General features: G+C 43.5%; 1 protein-coding gene across 2 annotated transcripts in view; it reads left to right on the top strand.

Moving 5' to 3' along the window:
* erbb3a (erb-b2 receptor tyrosine kinase 3a) overlaps nucleotides 1–18,097 on the top strand; it is a 137,737-nt gene that overhangs the window by 75,380 nt on the left and 44,260 nt on the right. For both annotated transcript variants that reach the window (XM_072249569.1, XM_072249570.1), the window contains exons 5-9: nucleotides 1,923–2,057; nucleotides 3,319–3,384; nucleotides 7,100–7,221; nucleotides 8,673–8,814; nucleotides 9,865–9,978. In XM_072249569.1, the coding sequence (XP_072105670.1) occupies nucleotides 1,923–2,057; nucleotides 3,319–3,384; nucleotides 7,100–7,221; nucleotides 8,673–8,814; nucleotides 9,865–9,978 (579 nt within the window). The remainder of the gene's footprint in view (nucleotides 1–1,922; nucleotides 2,058–3,318; nucleotides 3,385–7,099; nucleotides 7,222–8,672; nucleotides 8,815–9,864; nucleotides 9,979–18,097) is intronic.

The raw sequence follows: 18,097 nt of genomic DNA, 5'->3' as shown, positions 1-18,097 counted from the left end.
ATACATCTTCCGCATCCATTGGGTTTGACATCTCTTAAGTATTCCCTTTGGCCTGGATTTCTGTGTTTCAGTCTCTGCAGTAGGATTTCAACCCACAACTTCTAAATCCTGGTAAGAGTGTAGCCCAGTCAGCCACAGGTAGCGCTTAAATCTTAGAACATAGAACATAGATCTCTACAGCACATTACAGGCCCTTCGGCCCACAATGTTGTGCCGACCACGTAACCTACTCTAAAGACTGCCGCAGAGAGCTCTTATTTCTCTACGCTCCATGTACCTAAAAGACCCTATTGTATCCGCTTTCACCACCATCGCTGACAGCGCATTCCGTGCACCCACCACTCTCTGTGTGAAAAACTTACCCCTGCTATCCCCTCAGCACCTACTTCCAAGCACCTTAAAACTATGCCCCCTCGTGTTAGCCATTTCAGCCCTGGGAAAAAGCCTCTGACTGTCCACACAATTAATACCTCTCATCATCTTATACACCTCTACCAGGACACCTCTTGTCCTTCGTCGCTCCAAGGAGAAAAGGTCAAGTTCACGCAACCTATTCTTATAAGGCATGCTCTCCAATCCGGACAACATCCTAGTAATTCCCCTCTGCACTCTCTCTATAGTATCTACATCCTTCCTGTAGTGAGGTGACCAGAACGGAACACATTACTCCAAATGGGATCTAACTAAGGTCTTATATAGCTGTAATATTACCTCACAGTTCTTGAACTCAGTTCCACAGTTGATGAATGCCAACACACCATATGCCTTCTTAACAACACTGTCAACCATCAGCTTTGAGTGTCCAATGGACACGGACCCCAAGATCTCTCAGATCCTTCACACTACCAAGAGTTTTGCCCTTCTGTCTTCAAATTTGACCTATTGAAATGAACCACTTCACACTTATCTGGTTTGAACTCCATCTGCCACTTCTCAGCCCAGTTCTGCATCCTATCAATGTCCTGCTGTAACCTCTGACAACCCTCCAGATGATCCACAACACCTCCAACCTTTGTGTCATCAACAAATTTACTAACCCATCCATCCACTTCCTCATCCAGGTCACTTATAAACATCACAAAGAGGAGGGGTCCTAGAACAGATCCCTGAGGCACACCACTGGTCACCGGCCTCCATGCAGGATATGTACCATCTACAACCACCCTTTGCCTTCTGTGGGCAAGCCAGTTCTGGATCCACAAAGCAATGTCCCCTTGGATCCCATGCCTCCATGAAGGAACCTTGCACGGGGAGCCTTATCTTAATCAGGACTATGAGCCTTGGCTAGCTATCTTTTCCTTTCTGTTGCTCAGCATTCCTGAAACCCAATCTTGAGATCAAGCAAATAACTGAGTCTGTGGCTTTGCTTGTCCATAGGACTGTCTGTAACACATTTTTGTAACCTAGATTGACATTAGGGAAGTCTCCATATGTGCCTATTGAAATACCCAACAATATCATGTGCACTCACACTTTGAGAGGCTTGATTAGATGTGGATATTGGCCGTGGTGCATGATACTTTTAACCACAAAGGTCTCAATGGCAGATATTTATTTTCTTCTAGCCAGGTAATGAACACTGAAGGAAGAATATGTTCACCATCAAATAAAGGAATATTGTGAGAAAGTTTGTTGATTTGGAAGACTGATAGCTGAAATAGAATGGTATTTTAGATATTTCAAGAATAATCTTCCAACATAAAGAACATCTGTAGCCTATATAAACTGTGATCCAATTGCAATACTTTGAGCTGAGGTTTTACTAGAATTTGGCAACTTTTGTGCTCATACTCCAAGCAATGCTCATTCCCTGCATTAGCCCCAAAATAAAATTTTCTCTTGCATCTCCTTGGACTTTCAACAATCGTTATTTCATTTCTTTACTTATGCTATTCCATTTGTTTTTTTTTTGTGCTCTGCAGAGATTCTGGTGGGAGGTGTATATCTGGAATCCAACAAGTTTCTGTGCCACGCGCAGTCAATTGATTGGGCTGACATCCTACACAACCCAAAGGAGAGAATGGACTTCAATGAGACAATGGATGCCATCAAAGGCTGTGAGTACTACACCCAAACAACTAGGAGTAGCAACTTTGGAATCTGCGCTTTTATAAACTTGCACGATAAGTTGGTCTTGATTTTTATTCATATCTGTGTTTCACTTAAGGTTAGCATTTATTGCCAATCAGTAACTCCCTTCGAGGTACTCATGGTAATGTTGGGGGAGGGAGTTCCAGAGTTTAGACTCAGCAGTGATGAAGGACCAGTGACATATTTCCAAGTAAAGATGTTGTGTGACTTGAAGAGGAATTTATTTATTTAGTCAAACTTATTGTCATCTTGCCAGGTGCTTGCAGGAGTATCATAGGCATTCAGCATCAGATAAGCAACATTCACAAATTAAACATATATTAAACATAAATGCAAAGTTTTCACAAGAAAACATAATTAGTGCAAAGTAGTCATAGTGTTGCTAAACTGTACTGATAAGGGTCTTACCAGTTGGTTCAAGGACCGAATGGAGGGAAATAGCTGGTCTTGAACTTGGTGTATGGAATTTCGGGCTTCTGCCCCATGGTAAATGAAAAGATGCATAACCCCGAACCTGCAAGTGGTGCTTTTCCATGTACCTGTTGCTCTTACCTGAAGTGCTGGAGTCATGGGTTTGGGAATGTTGTAGCAGCAGCCATGGTAAGCGACTGCAGTGCACTTTCTGTAGATGGTACACCCTGCAGCCACTGTCCACTGGTGGTGCAGGGATGACTGTTGAAGGTGGAGGTTGAGGTTCCATTCAGGCAGGTTATGTCCTGGAAGGTGTGGAATTTCTTCAGAATTGAAGATATACTCATCCAGGCAAGTGAAAAGTATTCCATCACTTTCATGACTTGGGACTTGCAGATGGAGGATTTTGTTCAAACCTGATGTTCAACTCACTAAAGTCTGTGCTGGGGACCTTTTGACAATCTCCTTATGTGTTTTCTGCTTCTCTTCATCTCCATCCCTCTCAGGGGCATTGAATCAAGCTTAACTGCTAGTTCAGATCCCTCCCATTTAATCTGGTCCTGGCAAATCTCATAGCTAATAACAAAGCCAGGTGTGGCAACAGCTCCAGCACAGACATGATGGATGGAATGGCCTCCTCCTTTACAGAAACATTCTTTGCAGAAGAAAGCCAGGTCCAAAATTAAATGTGCATGGCTGGTTTAGTTTGTTCATCTGTCCCTTAATCGCTCAATTTCCAATTTATCATTATAATGTCATTGACTCTTAGGGCTATGTGTTTATGATTTATAATGATGATTATTTCCTGCTTTTCAGGTTCCCAGTGTCATCCATCTTGTAAAGGACATTGCTGGGGCCCGAGTGAGTTTGACTGTCAGATTTGTAAGTAATTGTTACTGCGAAGTGCATTGTTAATGAATTGCATGTGAGACAGAGAAAATATGCAGAGGAGTGCACTGTGATTCACCTATACTTTAAAAAAAGAGACGTGCGTGAGCTCTGTTCTGCCGTGCAGAGGAACTGGTGTGAATCCTTGCTCTCAGCTGGAGCTCCCGCAACAATGAATCATCCAGTGCCTGGTGTGGAGGGTCAGCGTATAGGGGCTGGTGCTGGGGTCCTTCTGCTTAGTAGTAAGGTGTCTCAGCAGCGAGGTCTGGAAGCACCTGCTCTAGGTCTTGACAAAGCACCTGGATCCTACATCCTCCCTCATCATCTCCCATCGGGTGTGATGGAAAGCTGGTGATTCCCACTCTCTTTGCCTGTGAGGTTTCTCTATGGTAACAAGCTGCATGGTGCTGGCTGGCTATTGCCTTAATATTGAACTTAAAAGTTTCAGGTAAAATCTCAGCTTCCCACGCACTTTTTCCAGTTATGTACCTGGGCCTTTCTTTTTCAATTTACCTTAATATTCTTTTGTCCAATTGCCATTTTTCAAGCAATTGTTGGCAACTTTGGTTTGCACCCTATCACAGATATTCCCTCTGTCCCTCTATCCTTGCTCCTCTCTGCAACTTAAAACATGTTTGTTTTCTCACTTTTCCGTTTCTTATGGGTCTTCGAACTGAAATATTGATCCTTTCTCTCTCCTTGCTAATGCTGCCCAATCTCTTGAGTGTTTCAAGCATCATGTTTTTAGCACAGACTTATCTAGAGTACAGTCCCATCATGTGCATGTGGCAGTGGATCATTCTTTTAGTTTCTCTGTTCATATGGATCATCTAGCTTGATCTGAGGTTCCGTTAGCAACTTACTCACCTACTACCCATTGTGCTGTTGGTGTTTAGAGCAACAATGAAAGTCCTTGATCTCTGACAATGTTCAGGGCTTCCTTCATCGTGTCAGTAGCCTCCTCTCGGTTTTCACTGCCGTTAGTCATGCAAGTTCCAGGTGGAAACTCAGGAATACTGTCACACTCAGAGGTAGAAGGATTCTTCATCGCTATTTCCATAACAATTTTGTTTGACCAGTCAGAGTTGTTAGCCCTGAGCTGAACCCCTGAACCTGGAGGACCGGTGGACCACTCTTAGTCTGGTCTCTACCCTTTCACCTGTTTGGTGTAGGTGACCCTACCAAGAGCCAAAGCATAAAGGCCTAACTCCAGCCAGCATAGCTCTCTGGGTCATTGAGGTATGCACGCCTTCAAACCATGACAAGGTTGTGGTCCTCTTGGAGGTCTGTTAGCAAAATGTTGTTTCAGTCAGACAAGCCAACACACAGTATTTCCTAGGAAGCAGTTGGTATTGGTGGGTGAAATGGCAGCTATCATCATTTGGCTAGCTGATACAAGCAGTGTGCCTTGGATTAAAACCATTCAATATTGAAGTGATTTACACACAATTTCTCACTATGAATGGGAGTTGTATTTATAAACATGCCAAATCCTTTCAGACACACAAAACTCCAAGTAGTTATAGATTGTCTATAAATTAGTGTCAATTTGAACTGAATTGGCAGGTTGTGATTGCTTTATTCCAAGATTTGAAAGTACCTTCTGTATTCATGTGTGATTTTCCAGACCGGTGAAGTGTCACCAGGTCAGGGATGTACTTTCTGGATTAGTTGTTTCACTGAAGACCTGATTGAATTGTTGATTGGGGTAAAATAAAACTGCCGGAGAAGCAAAAAGTTTGCTTGGTGTCCCGGCTAGCATTGCTTTAAGCAGTCCCACTCACCAAAGGTTAAGTGATAGGTTTGGCAGTAGACCATTCACACCCTTGAGCCTGCTACACTATTCAGATGTTATTTATTTTATTTTGGGATACAGCGTGGAACAGGCCCTTCTGGCCCACTGAGCTGCACCACCCAGAAACCCACCGATTTAACCCCAGCCTAATCGCAGCACAATTTACAATGACCAATTGACCGACTAACCAGTACATCTTTGGACTGTGGGAGGAAACCAGAGCACCCGGAGGTAACCCACCCTCATGCGGGAAGGAATGTACAAAGTTGCTTACAGACAATGGTGGGATTGAACTCCGCTAGTCATTGACCTACCTTCTTAGCTGATTCTCATGTTCAAAAATATATAAATAACCTGAGTGTTCTCAACAACCAAGCCCTCAGGGGCAGAGACGCAAAGGGTGAAGAAAATTCTCATTTACAACTGAAATGGGCAGCACCTCACCTTAATACACTGTCCTCCCAGTTGTGAACTCGCCACCTTGAGGAAACAGCCTCTCAAAATTATTATGAATATTTCACAGTAGTAACAAAGGATCACAGGCTCAAAACGTCAAGTGTGGCCACAGGCAGGAATGACTTCCTATGACGCTCTGTGTTGCATCTCGGTGGAATGAGTCTCTGGCTGAATGTACTCCTGTGCCCACCCAGTACATTATGTAGTGGATGGGAGACATTGTCCAAGATGGCATGCAACTTAGACAGCATCCTCTTTTCAGACACCACTGTGAGGGAGTCCTGTTCCATCCCCACAACATCACTGGCCTTCCGAATGAGTTTGTTGATTCTGTTGGTGTCTGCTACCCTCAGCCTGCTGCCCCAGCACACAACAGCAAACATGATCGCACTGGCCACCACAGACTCGTAGAACATCCTCAGCATCGTCCGGCAGATGTTAAAGGACCTCAGTCTCCCGATACCTGACCTAAACCTAAATCGTGATCCCAAGGATGTGTTTAAGAAGTGAGAAAATAAAAAAAGCTATTTTTTGAACTTGATTGGATCTAACATTAATCCGGAATTTATTGCCCTTCCAAAAGATGCATACTTGGCTCTCCTATAGGTTATTTGGTTCACACTGCAATGGTTGACCCTTACAGGCCAGCTCACTGAATCAGAATCAGGTTTATTATCACTGACGTATACTCGGTGGCCACTTTATTAGGTACATCTGCTCATTAACACAAATCTCCAATTAGTCAATCATTTTGCAGTCACTCAATGCATAAAAGCATGCAGACATGGTCAAGAAGTTCAGTTGTCATTCAGACCAGACATTGGAATTGGGGAAGAAATGTGATCTGAGTGACTTTGAGCATGGAATGACTGTTGGTGCCAGACGGGGTGGTTTGCATATTTCAGATTGCTGATCTCCTGGGATTTTCTCACACAACAGTCTCTAGAGTTTACAAAGGATGGGGCAAAAACCACACAAAAAACATCCAGTGTGTGCAAATGAGAAACACTTGACGTTTTGAGCCTGTGATCCTTTGTTACTACTGTGAAATATTCATAATAATTTTGAGAGGCTGTTTCCTTAAGGTGGCGAGTTCACAACTGGGAGGACAGTGTATTAAGGTGAGGTGCTGCCCATTTCACATGTAAATGAGAATTTTCTTCACCCTTTGCGTCTCTGCCCCTGAGGGCTTGATTGTTGAGAACACTCAGGTTATTTATATGTTTTTGAACATGAGAATCAGCTAAGAAGGTAGGTCAATGACTAGCAGAGCAGGATTGAGGAGCTGAATAACCAATTCCTGCCCACGCATTTGAAAGATGTTCACTTGCGTGAACCGAAGTACATGTGCCCCCCTGGGGACCTGAGCAGGAATCAATGCTGTCAGGAAAACGATGAAGGAGCACAAAAGCTGTAATGATTCTGACTTTACTCTCCTTTTTTCTTCCCCCCCACCAGTGACTAAATCAGTGTGTGCTCCTCAGTGTAATGGCCGATGCTTTGGACAACACAACCCGAGCGAGTGCTGCCACAGCGAGTGTGCTGGGGGCTGCTCCGGCCCCAAAGATACCAACTGCTTCGTAAGTCCTTTTGTGTGAGGGAGAGTGTCTGAGATGTCGAAGTGTTGGGATGGACTCTAGATCGTGGTCTCTGGGGACTTTGCTATTGCTTGCATGGTGCGTGGTGGGGGTTTGATGCTTTAGCTGGAGCAAGTGAGGGGAGGGGGTGGATTGATGCCTTTCCTGCTGCTGGTGTGCAGGGGGAGGATTGCGGTTCTAATGTTTTCTGTCCTTTATTCTTTGGGGTTTTTTTTCTGTTTCGTGGATGTCTGTGGAGAGTAAGAATTTCAGGTTGTATATTATGTACATTCTCTGATATTAAATTGAACCATTGAAATTCTGGCTTTGCAAGAGTGACTACAATTCCAGAGCACACTGCTGGTCATGAAGCACTAAGCTCACTTTAGAATCTGGAGTCTTCATTTTCATAATGTGAATTCTGATACAAAAGAAAAGCCTGCGCTGAAAATTGGAAAATGTTGGAGAAACAGTTCAGCAATATCTATGGGGAGAGAGAAATTGAGTTAATGTATCAGGTCAATTTGAAACATGAACCCTGCTTTATTTTTCCTGTCTATCTGAATGCCAGGCAATTTTGGGTAACGGATCCCGACGCTCACTGCCGATAGAAAATCTTTCTGAAGCAGGGATTGACAGAGTGAGTCCCAAAGAGTGAAGTAACCACCAAGAGACAGTATGACAGTGAGCAAAGATCTAATGAGGACTGTTGGCATGGAAGCAACTGGCTTGGGTGGGGTCCGAAGAGACGTAGTGTGAGCAACTGTGAGTGGAAATATGTGAAGGCTTTGGAGAAAGTGCGGAAGAGATTTGTTAGGATCATTCTGGGGATGAAGGACTTTGGTAATCTGGATGCACTGAAGAGGCTGGGGTTGCCCTCCTTGGAACCAGAAATGTGTGAGTAGATCTGAAGAGTACAAAGAGAAGCAGTTCCCATTGACGGAAGGAGTGAAGAACAAGACGTCACAGAATGAAGGTGATTAGGAGAAGGATGGAAAGTGACATGGGGGGAAACTAGAAAGTGGTTATGGTTTAGAATGCACTGCCAGGGTAGTAGTTTATCAATCCAAAGTAAGCTAGGTATCTATCGAAAAGGAAAGAATTGATAGAGAGAACAGAGGGGTGGAGCTAGCTTTATTGCTCTTCCACAAAGTCAGTATTGACTCAATAGATTGAATGGCTGTGTTGAAACCACTTTGTGATTTTGTGACTCATAGAAGAATGAAAATAGCTAAAACTGAGCATGTGATGGTGGCTGAAGAAGAGGAAGGGTAATGGAGCTTTATGAAGTGAGTGGGGCTGGCTGATGGTGAAGAACCTTTGCAGGGAGCAACAGATGGCAGGAACATGTCCAAGAGCAGTGGGAGCCAGCAGTGTACCCAAGCATCAGAGTGCAAATGGGCAATTTTTTAATGCTATTCCGATTGTTCCCAATGATGGTTCTGTTCCCACAGGCTTGCAAACGCTTCAATGACAGTAACGCTTGTGTTCCAGTCTGTCCACAACCATTAATTTACAACAAGCAGTCCTATCAGCTGGAGCGCAACCCTGACACCAAGTACATGTACGGATCTTTCTGCGTGAAGAGCTGCCCTGGTAAGTACATTGAAGTTGCCGTGAAATGTCTCCCACTCTCTGATCCCTGGGAACTGCACCGTCATCAGGAGGTGTTGCACAACGATCTGAGATGTGCATGTCCAGCTGTTGGACAACATAAGCTATTGATGGCTTCCTCACAGAGAGAACATGGTGTCCCTTATTTTTCCTTTACCCCTGCCATAACCAAGTGTTATACTTGCCCCTCTCTCTTCCACCGAAGTTGTGTCCAGGCAATTGGCTAACTCAACAGAAGGGCATGGAAACTGCAACTTTCTGATCTGACCTTGTGAGTTTCGTTCCTGCTAATGCTTGCAATCAATACCCATAGAGAGTGGCAGAGAAGTTTCATAGAAACTGTGGTATAGGAGGAGCCATTTAGCTCATAATGCCTGGACCAGGCTGTTTACAGAGAATATTCCCACTCTTTTGCTCTTTCTTCTGAGAGCTCCTGTTGAATTTGCTGTGACTGTCCTTTTTGGCAAAGGGTCAAGGATCACAGCAGCATAGTAAGTTTAAAAAAAATAATTCCCCACACCTCTCTGCAGGTTGTATAAATGATTCTCTAAAACGGTGAACGCCATCATGCTAGTGAAAAATGTCATATTTCCACATCTGCAGGACACATAAAGCTAACTGCCAGTTTTATACTTCAGTGGTGTTCGGTTTCTGTCACAGCCAGTGACAGTCAATTCAGTGTTGCACAGTTTATGAGCCAATTCCTGCAAATCACTGAGCCCATGAGGCAGAGCATGAAAAAGATAAGAAATCGGGGCAGGAGTAGGTCATTTGGCCTCTCAGACTGTTCTACCATTCATCAAGATTATGGCCAATCTTCTCTCCTTTTCCTGTTTCCTTGATTTCTTAAATATATAGAAATCTGTTGAATTACTTCAATAACTAGGCCTCCATGGCCTTTTGATGCAGAGAATTCCATAGATTCTCCACTCTCTGGGTGAAGAAAACTGTCCTCATCCTTATCCTGAATGATGAATCCTTTATTTTGGGACTGTTTTCAGGGCCATCCTCTGTTTTTGTTTAACCTTGCAGCAAACTTCATCGTGGACCAGAGCTCATGTGTCCGTATCTGTCCCAGTGGCAAGACGGAGGTCGAGAAAAACGGGGTAAAGATGTGTGAGCCGTGTCATGGCCTGTGCCCTAAAGGTGAGCGCGCAAGAGCTCAGACTCCTCCTGTTCCTCAGCAGGTTGCCTGGGCAACAGATACAATTTTCATTGTAATGTTAATTGTAAGGCGGGAGGCAAGCAAAAAGGGGGAAAAAAATCAGCTGGTGGCTGATTGGAGCGGGGTTCCTGTTCCTGGAATTACGCCAGTGTTTGTTAGTTTCTTGTGAATGTAACTATCTTAAACCCACATTGTGAGCACCGAGAGCCATTTCACTCTGTCCAGTGATGTTTTGAGCACCTCTGTGCTACCCTGCTTGTGTTTAATCTTGTCAAGCACATTGCATTTGTGCACAAGAAGCCCGAGCCAATGGCATGTTGTCTGTGATTCACCTTGCCCTTGGTGGCAAGGTTGGTTTGGGAGCATGGTTTTCATTGGACCTGTGGTCAAATTTTCTGTTCCTCAAGTCAGGGTTCTCCGAACATCACTACCTCTGTTTCTCTATTGCAATGGATCAGCAAATTTGCAGGTAACACCAAGATTGGGGGCATAGTGGACAGTGAGGAAGGCTGTCAAAGCTTGCAGTGGGATCTGGACCAGCTGGAAAATGGGCTGAAAAGTAGTAGATAGAATTTAATGCAGACGAGTAAGAGGTATTGCACTTTGGGAAGACAGACCAGGGTAGGTCTTACACAGTGAATGGTAGGACACTGAGGAGTGCGGTAGAACAGAGGGATAATTCCTTGAAAGTGGCATCACAGGTGGATAGGGTCGTAAAGAAAGCTTTTGGCACATTGGCCTTCATAAATCAGACTATTGTGTGCAGAGATTGGGATGTTATGTTGAAGTTGTATAAGACATTGGTGAGGCCTAATTTGGAGTATTGTGTCCAGTTCTGGTCACCTACCTACAGGAAAGGTATCAATAAGATTGAAAGAGTGCAGGGAAAATTTACCAGGATGTTGCTGGAACTTTTGGACATGAGTTATAGGGAAAGGTTGAATAGGTTAGAACCTTATTCCCTGTAGCATAGAAGAACGAGGGGAGATTTGATTGAGGTGTGCAAAATTATGAGGGGTATAGATAGAATAAATGCAAGCAGGATTTTTCCACTGAGGTAGGGTGAAACTCAAACTAAGGGTCATAGGTTAGTGGTGAAAAGTGAAATATTTAAGGTAACTCTGAAGGGGAACTTCACTCGGAGGGTGGTGCGTTGAGAACAAGCTGCCGGCGGGGGTGGTGGATGCAGGTTTGATTGCAGCATTTGAGAGAAGTTTGGATAATTACATGGATGGGAGGGGTACGGAGGCCTATGGTTCGGGTACAGGTCCACAGGACTAGACAGACTAACAGTTCGGCATAGACTGAAGGGCCTTTTTCTGTGCTGGAGTACTCTATGACTGAAGGCTTTCAGCCAGCAGATTGAGATAGGCTTTTGGTGGGGCTGCAAGGACAGGCACAGGTTTGACACTGGACAGTCACACTTCTAAACACTTGGTGCCAGAGCTAATATGGAAAATCAGCACCTACTTAAAGTGCCAGAGCAAAAGAGAAATAGATGTTTCATTTGAGATTATGTACCCAGTTATTTGAAAATCCACCAGTTTTTACGAGACAGTTGGCATGAATGTTCATGTGGCTCGGAGAACTGCTATTATGATTCAGAGTCAGGAAGCTGTTTCCTGGACACAGATATCTGGACTGACATTCAGCGTGAATACTGAGGGAATGCTGCATTATTGAAGGTGCTGTCTTCGAGCTGACTAATGAAATCATATTTGCCCACCTCAGGGTATTCATAAGAGATTTCTCTCTGGTAGCCTGGACCCAATATTTACCCTGAAGGAACCTCACTAAAACAGGACAGTTGTTTGTGTACATGTTCTGTTTGTAGAATTTTGCTATGCACAATTTGGCTGCTGTGTTTCCCACATTACACTTCAAAGGATGGCTGTGAGGTGCTTTATGGGATTGTGAAAGATGCAAAGCTTCTTTTTGCCTTTTTTCCTTTACTGCTGCCATTGTGCATCATTTTCCTTAGGGAAGATCAAGCTGGCAGTAGTTTAGCAAAGCTGGCCTTGTATTTGCAGGAACCTTCAGTTCCTAGTGTTTCCTCGTTTGTAAGTCCATAGCCAGGCATTATGTTCATGGTTCTGTGCCTTGTCAGATACAGTGGTGGGAACGGCTATATTACTAGATTAGCAATAGAGACTTGAGTTCAAATCCCACAATGGCATGTGTGGAATTGGGTATTGGTGTTGGTTTATTATTGTCCCATGTACCAAGATACAGTGAAAATCTTGTCCTGCAATCTGTTTCTACAAATCAAATCATTACACAGTGCATTGAGATAGAATGAGGTAAAACAATAACAATACAGAATAAAGTGTAAAAACTACTGAAAGAGTGCAGTGCAGGCAGACAATAAAGTGCAAGATCATAACGAGGTAGATTATGAGGCAAAGAGCCCATCTTATCGTATCAGAGGTCAGTTCAAGAGTCTGATAACAGTGGGGTGGAAGCTGTCCATGAGCCTGGTGGTACATGTTTTCAGGCTTTTGTATCGTGTGCCTGGTGGGGGAGTGGAGACTAAAGAATGTCTGGGGTGTTTGAGATCTTTGATTATGCTGGCTGCTTTACTGAGACAGTGAGTAGTACAGACTGAGTATATAGAGGGGAGGCTGGTTCCTGCAATGTGCTGAGCTGTGTCCACATCTCTCTGCTGTTTCTTGTGGTCACAGGCAGAGCCGTTGCATTATGAACGAATCTCAGAGTAGTATGTAGTGACATATGCACTTTGATAATAAATTTATCTTGAACTTTGAAAGCGTTATGCATCCAGACACAAAATTCAGATATTAATCCTGAATTATTTGATGATCACAAAATTACTAGATTGTTGTAAATCCGGTGAGGAGATTTGCCACTCTTACCAAGACAGATCCCTATGTGACTCAGGCTCACCAGATATTGGCTGACTCTGAAATGGCCCAGTACACCACTCAGTTAAACGTTGTATTTGCATTTCCAATGAAAAAGATAAGTAGAGTCTTATTAGGCTGCTGCTCACTAACTGCATTGAGGGGTCCAGCCTTCAGCTGGGGCCAGCTAGGTCCTAATTCTTCTTTCTGAAGAGTTATTGGGTTTTGCCAGAAGCCATGTCAAATTATTTTGTAAGAAAAGTATTACCATATGGGGTACTATTTGTATTTTTTTCAAGTCTGCTGTCAATACAGATAATGGTTCCTAAGGTCAGCATGCAGCCAAGAATGAACAGATTGTCTTGTGAGGAAAGGTTATAGAGAAGCCAGGTTTGTACCAGAGTTTAGAAGTGTAAGAAGGGACTAGATTGAAATATAAGAGATTATGGGGTGTCATGGTGGGGTGGACGTGGAGAGGAGCATAGAACATAGAACATTACAGCACAGTACAGGCCCCTCAGCCCACAATGGTGTGCCAACCTTTTAACCTACTTCACGATAAATCGAACCCTTTCCTCCCACATAGCCCTCCATTTTTCTTTCATACAACCACTTTTTGTATAAAAAACTTACCTCTGAAGCCTACTCTATATGTTCCTTCAAACACCTTAAACTTATGCCCCCTCGTATTAGCCGTTTCCACCCTGGGAAAAGGTCTCTGGATGTCCACTCAGTTTATGCCTCTTATCATCTTGTGCATCTCTATCAGGTCACCTCTTATCCTCCTTTGCTCCAAAGAGAAACGACCTAGCTTGCTCAACCTTTCTTCATAAGACATGCATCCAGGCAGTGTCCTAGTAAATCTCCTCTGCACCCAGTGAAAGAGAGGAGAAAAAAACTTCTTCAAAGTTGGCATCTGTACAATACTACAAAGCTAGGAATATGATGTTGGGTAGAAGGAAGAAAATTGCCTGACTCACCATTCTTCGCAGTTATGGGAAAGAATAATCAGGATGGATGCCATTCTAGGATTGGCAGGGAGACACTGCTAATCCAAGGATTGATGAGAAAGACAGAGTTGTATTATAGAACTGGGCACAGACTGTTCGTGCTGGAGATGAGGGAGGCCATGAGTATTATAACCTCAGGAGTGGACTTGATGCTTAGAAACAAGATAAGAGATTAGTGTTTGCTGTTTAACCTAATTTTGATGTTTACATTTGGAAAAATGGGCCAATGATTACTCGAGAATGCAATGTTCGATATGGATTCTTTGCATCCTACGAAATCCATTTGCTAATGTTCTAAATGGGAGGAAATTTGCCAAGTTCTTACCTAGTCTGGTCTATGTCTGTCTTTAGATCCAACTATCTTGACTATTAACTGCCTTCTCTGTTCAGAGAAGTTCAGAAGGAACAATAAATACTGGCACTGCTAGTAACACCTACATCCTGCGAATGGATATTTTACAAATATTATTCGCAAAGTGTGCCGACAAATGCATATGAAACTCTGGGAACTCTAACAAGGTTTATCCAAAGACTATTTTTCTGGAACTTTGTGTAAATATCAGTTGCATTCCAGAAAGCAGTTAGACACAAGGTGCAATCCTCAAAGTTTTAGCAGGCTTAAATCATTGTTCTCAACCTGTATTACATATGGGACAATTGCAGAGAGGTTGTGCTGAATTAATGATAATATTGCATTGTAATATTTACAAACATTGTTAAAAATTACCAAACCAGTCCCAAAACTTTTAACGCAAACAAGAGGAATTTTGAAGATGCTGGAAATTCAAGCAACACACATCAAGGTTGCTGGTGAACGCAGCAGGCCAGGCAGCATCTCTAGGAAGAGGTGCAGTCGACGTTTCAGGCCGAGACCCTTTGTCAGGACTAACTGAAGGAAGAGGTAACCGTCAGGACTAACTGAAGGAAGAGGTAATCTCTTACTAATTCTTCCTTCAGTTAGTCCTGACGAAGGATCTTGGCCTGAAATGTCGACTGTACCTCTTCCTAGAGATGCTGCCTGGCCTGCTGCGTTCACCAGCAACTTTGATGTGTGTTGCCAAAACTTTTAAGTGTGTTGCTTGAAATTCTAGCATCTGCAGATTTCCTCGTGTTTGCCCAAAGCTACTGGCTTGCTTTGCCATGATCAAAATGTTTAATTGTAATGTTTTTCAGTTTCCGGTCTAGCTTTAGCAATTTTGTTAACTTATATATCTGCTTCAACAACTTGGCTGAATCCTGTTACTGTTCATAGTATTGTGACGTCTTCGGGCTGTATCACACCTCAGTGTTCTGTACATTTTAAGAGCCTGGAGCCTCATTTTAGCCATATCAAAGCACTCATAAAATGCAAGCTGTTTTGCCTTCTGATATGTGACACAAACCTACTAATGAAAGTGAATCCGAGATTGAAAGGTTTGTCATATGAGGAGCATTTGATAGTTCTGGGCCTCTACTTACTGGAATTCAGAAGAATGAGGGGTGACCTCATTGAAACCTATCAAACATTGAAGGGTCTCAACTGAGTGGATGTGGAGAGGATGTTTCCTCTGGTGGGGGAGTCTTAAGACCAGAGGGACACAGCCTCAGAATAGAGGGGCATCCTTTTAGAATGGAGTTGAGGAGGAATTTCTTTAGCCAGAGAGTGGGGAAGCTGTGGAATTCGTTCCCACAGACAGACAGTTGTGGAGACCAAGTCATTGGGTATATTTAAGGCAGAGGTTAATAGATTCTTGTTTAGTCAGGGCATGAACCTTACGAGCCCAATTGTATTTTTTGAGGATGTGACTAAACACATTGATGATGGTAGAGCAGTGGATGTAGTGTATATGGATTTCAGCAAGGCATTGACAAGGTACCCCAAGCAAGGCTTATTGATAAAGTAAGGAGGCATGGGATCCAAGAGGACCTTGCTTTGTGGTTCCAGAATTGGCTTGCCCACAGAAGGCAAAGAGTGGTTGTAGACGGGTCATATTCTGCATGGAGGTCGGTGACCAGTGGTGTGCCTCAGGGATCTGTTCTGGGACCCCCTACTCTTCATGATATTTATAAATGACCTGGATGAGGAAGTGGAGGGATGGGTTAGTAAATTTGCTGATGACACAAAGGTTGGGGATGTTGTGGATAGTGTGGAGGGCTGTCAGAGGTTACAACGGGACATTGATAGGATGCAAAACTGGGCTGAGAAATGGCAGATGGAGTTCAGCCCAGATAAGTGTGAGGTGGTTCATTTTGGTAGGTCAAATATGATGGCAGAATATAGTATTAATGGTAATACTCTTGGCAGTGTGGAGGATCAGAGGGATCTTGGGGTCTGAGTCCATAGAACACTCAAAGCTGCTGTGAGGGTTGACTGTGTGGTTAAGAAGGCATACGGTGTATTGGCCTTCATCAACAGTGGGAATGAGTTTAAGAGCCCAGAGGTAATGTTGCAGCTATATAGGACCCTGGTCAGATCCCACTTGGAGTACTGTGCTCAGTTCTGGTCACCTCACTACAGGAAGGATGTGGAAACCATAGAAAGGGTGCAGAGGAGATTTACAAGGATGTTGCCTAGATTGGGGAGCATGCCTTATGCGAATAGGTCGAGTGAACTTGGCCTTTTCTCCTTGGAGCGACGGAGGATGAGAGGACACCTGATAGAGGTGTATAAGATGATGAGAGGCATTGATCGTGTGGGTAGTCAGAGGCTTTTTGCCAGGGCTAAAATGGCTAGCACAAGAGGACACAATTTAAGGTGCTTGGAACAGGTACAGAGGAGATGTCAGGGGTAAGTTTTTTTAATTACGCAGAGAGTGGTGAGTGTGTGGAATGGGCTGCCGGCGACAGTGGTGGAGGCAGATACGATAGGGTCTTTTAAGAGGCTCCTGGATAGGTAAATGGAGCTCAGAAAAATAGAGGGCTATGGGTAACCCTAGGTAATTTCTGAAGTAGGTACATGTTCGGCACAGCATTGTGGGCTGAAGGGCCTGTATTGTGCTGTAGGTTTTCTGTGTTTCTGTGAAGAGATATGGGGAGAAAGTAGGGGATTGGGGCTGAGAGGGAAATTGGATCAGCCATGATGAAATGGCAGAGCAGACTCGATGGGCCAAATGGCCTAATTCTGCTCCCATATCTTACGGTCTTATGGTCTTAAACATCTAGAGCAGGGGTTCCCAACCTTTTATTTTGTCATGGACCCCTACAATTAACCGAAGGGTCTCTGGGCCCCAGGTTGGGAACCCCTGAATTCTGGAGTTAGGACTGAAACCCCTGCTCTAGAGATCCAAATGTTTTTCTTGTGACAAAATAGTCAGAACAGGGATATTCACCCTAATATGTCCCTGTTCTGACCATTTTGTCACAAGAAAAACATTCGGATCTCTAAGGCTATCTCCAGGTGGGATTACTGGAAGAAATCAGCCTTGCAAGGGTCTGATCTAGAAGCAGATTCATTAGTGAACAATATAGACAAAACACAGTATGTAACTTGGAAAGATATCAGGGTTGGGAAATAATTTTGTAATATCAGAGTTTCAAACTGATGAAAGATAAATTCCACATTGATGCCAGAGATTCTTCATGAAGTCAACAAAAGGATTTGAGATTAGAGGTGGCAGCCACCAATGCTGCACTCCGTGTAAGAATTAATTAGATGTTGTGACGCTTCAGATTCTCCCTGAATCGATGGTCGATGATAGGCAAAATAGTTTCATCTATCTGTAACCATTCTATGCCGTTGGCTACATTCAGGACCCAGTTGTTTATACCTTTGCTCAGGATTTCCTAGCATATCTGAATGATACGCTCTGACAGAAGCATCCACTATAATTCTTTCTTTCTTTTTAAATCTTTTTATTGAATTAGTACACAAAAGGTAAACCATGTAGGCACTAATACACTGTTGCAATATAACTTTACAAGAGATATTAATACACAAAAAGAAGTTAGTACAAACAGTGCAGTTTAGATACACTATAATTAACGCTGAAAGCTGGAGGTGAGCTAAGTGAGAGGGCCCCCTTGAACATCATTTCGCAAAATGCATGGAGTTTACCGACGTTATTGCTGCAGCACCACCTTCAGGTTAGAGAGGGCACTGCAAGTTGGACCATCCAGCATCCATTTTCTACACACATGTAAACAACCATCAATGGTACTTTAATTGATGGGCAGACTTCATTCTCTTTTTTTTTGGCATTTTACCCTTTGCTATCTCTTTGCTTGATGCACTCTTACAGGTGGATACATGA

This window comes from Mobula birostris, chromosome X, assembly GCF_030028105.1.
Source record: "Mobula birostris isolate sMobBir1 chromosome X, sMobBir1.hap1, whole genome shotgun sequence".
Lineage (NCBI taxonomy): Eukaryota > Metazoa > Chordata > Chondrichthyes > Myliobatiformes > Myliobatidae > Mobula > Mobula birostris.
Note: the sequence above shows the minus strand (reverse complement) of the source record. Positions and strands in the feature narration are given on the sequence as shown.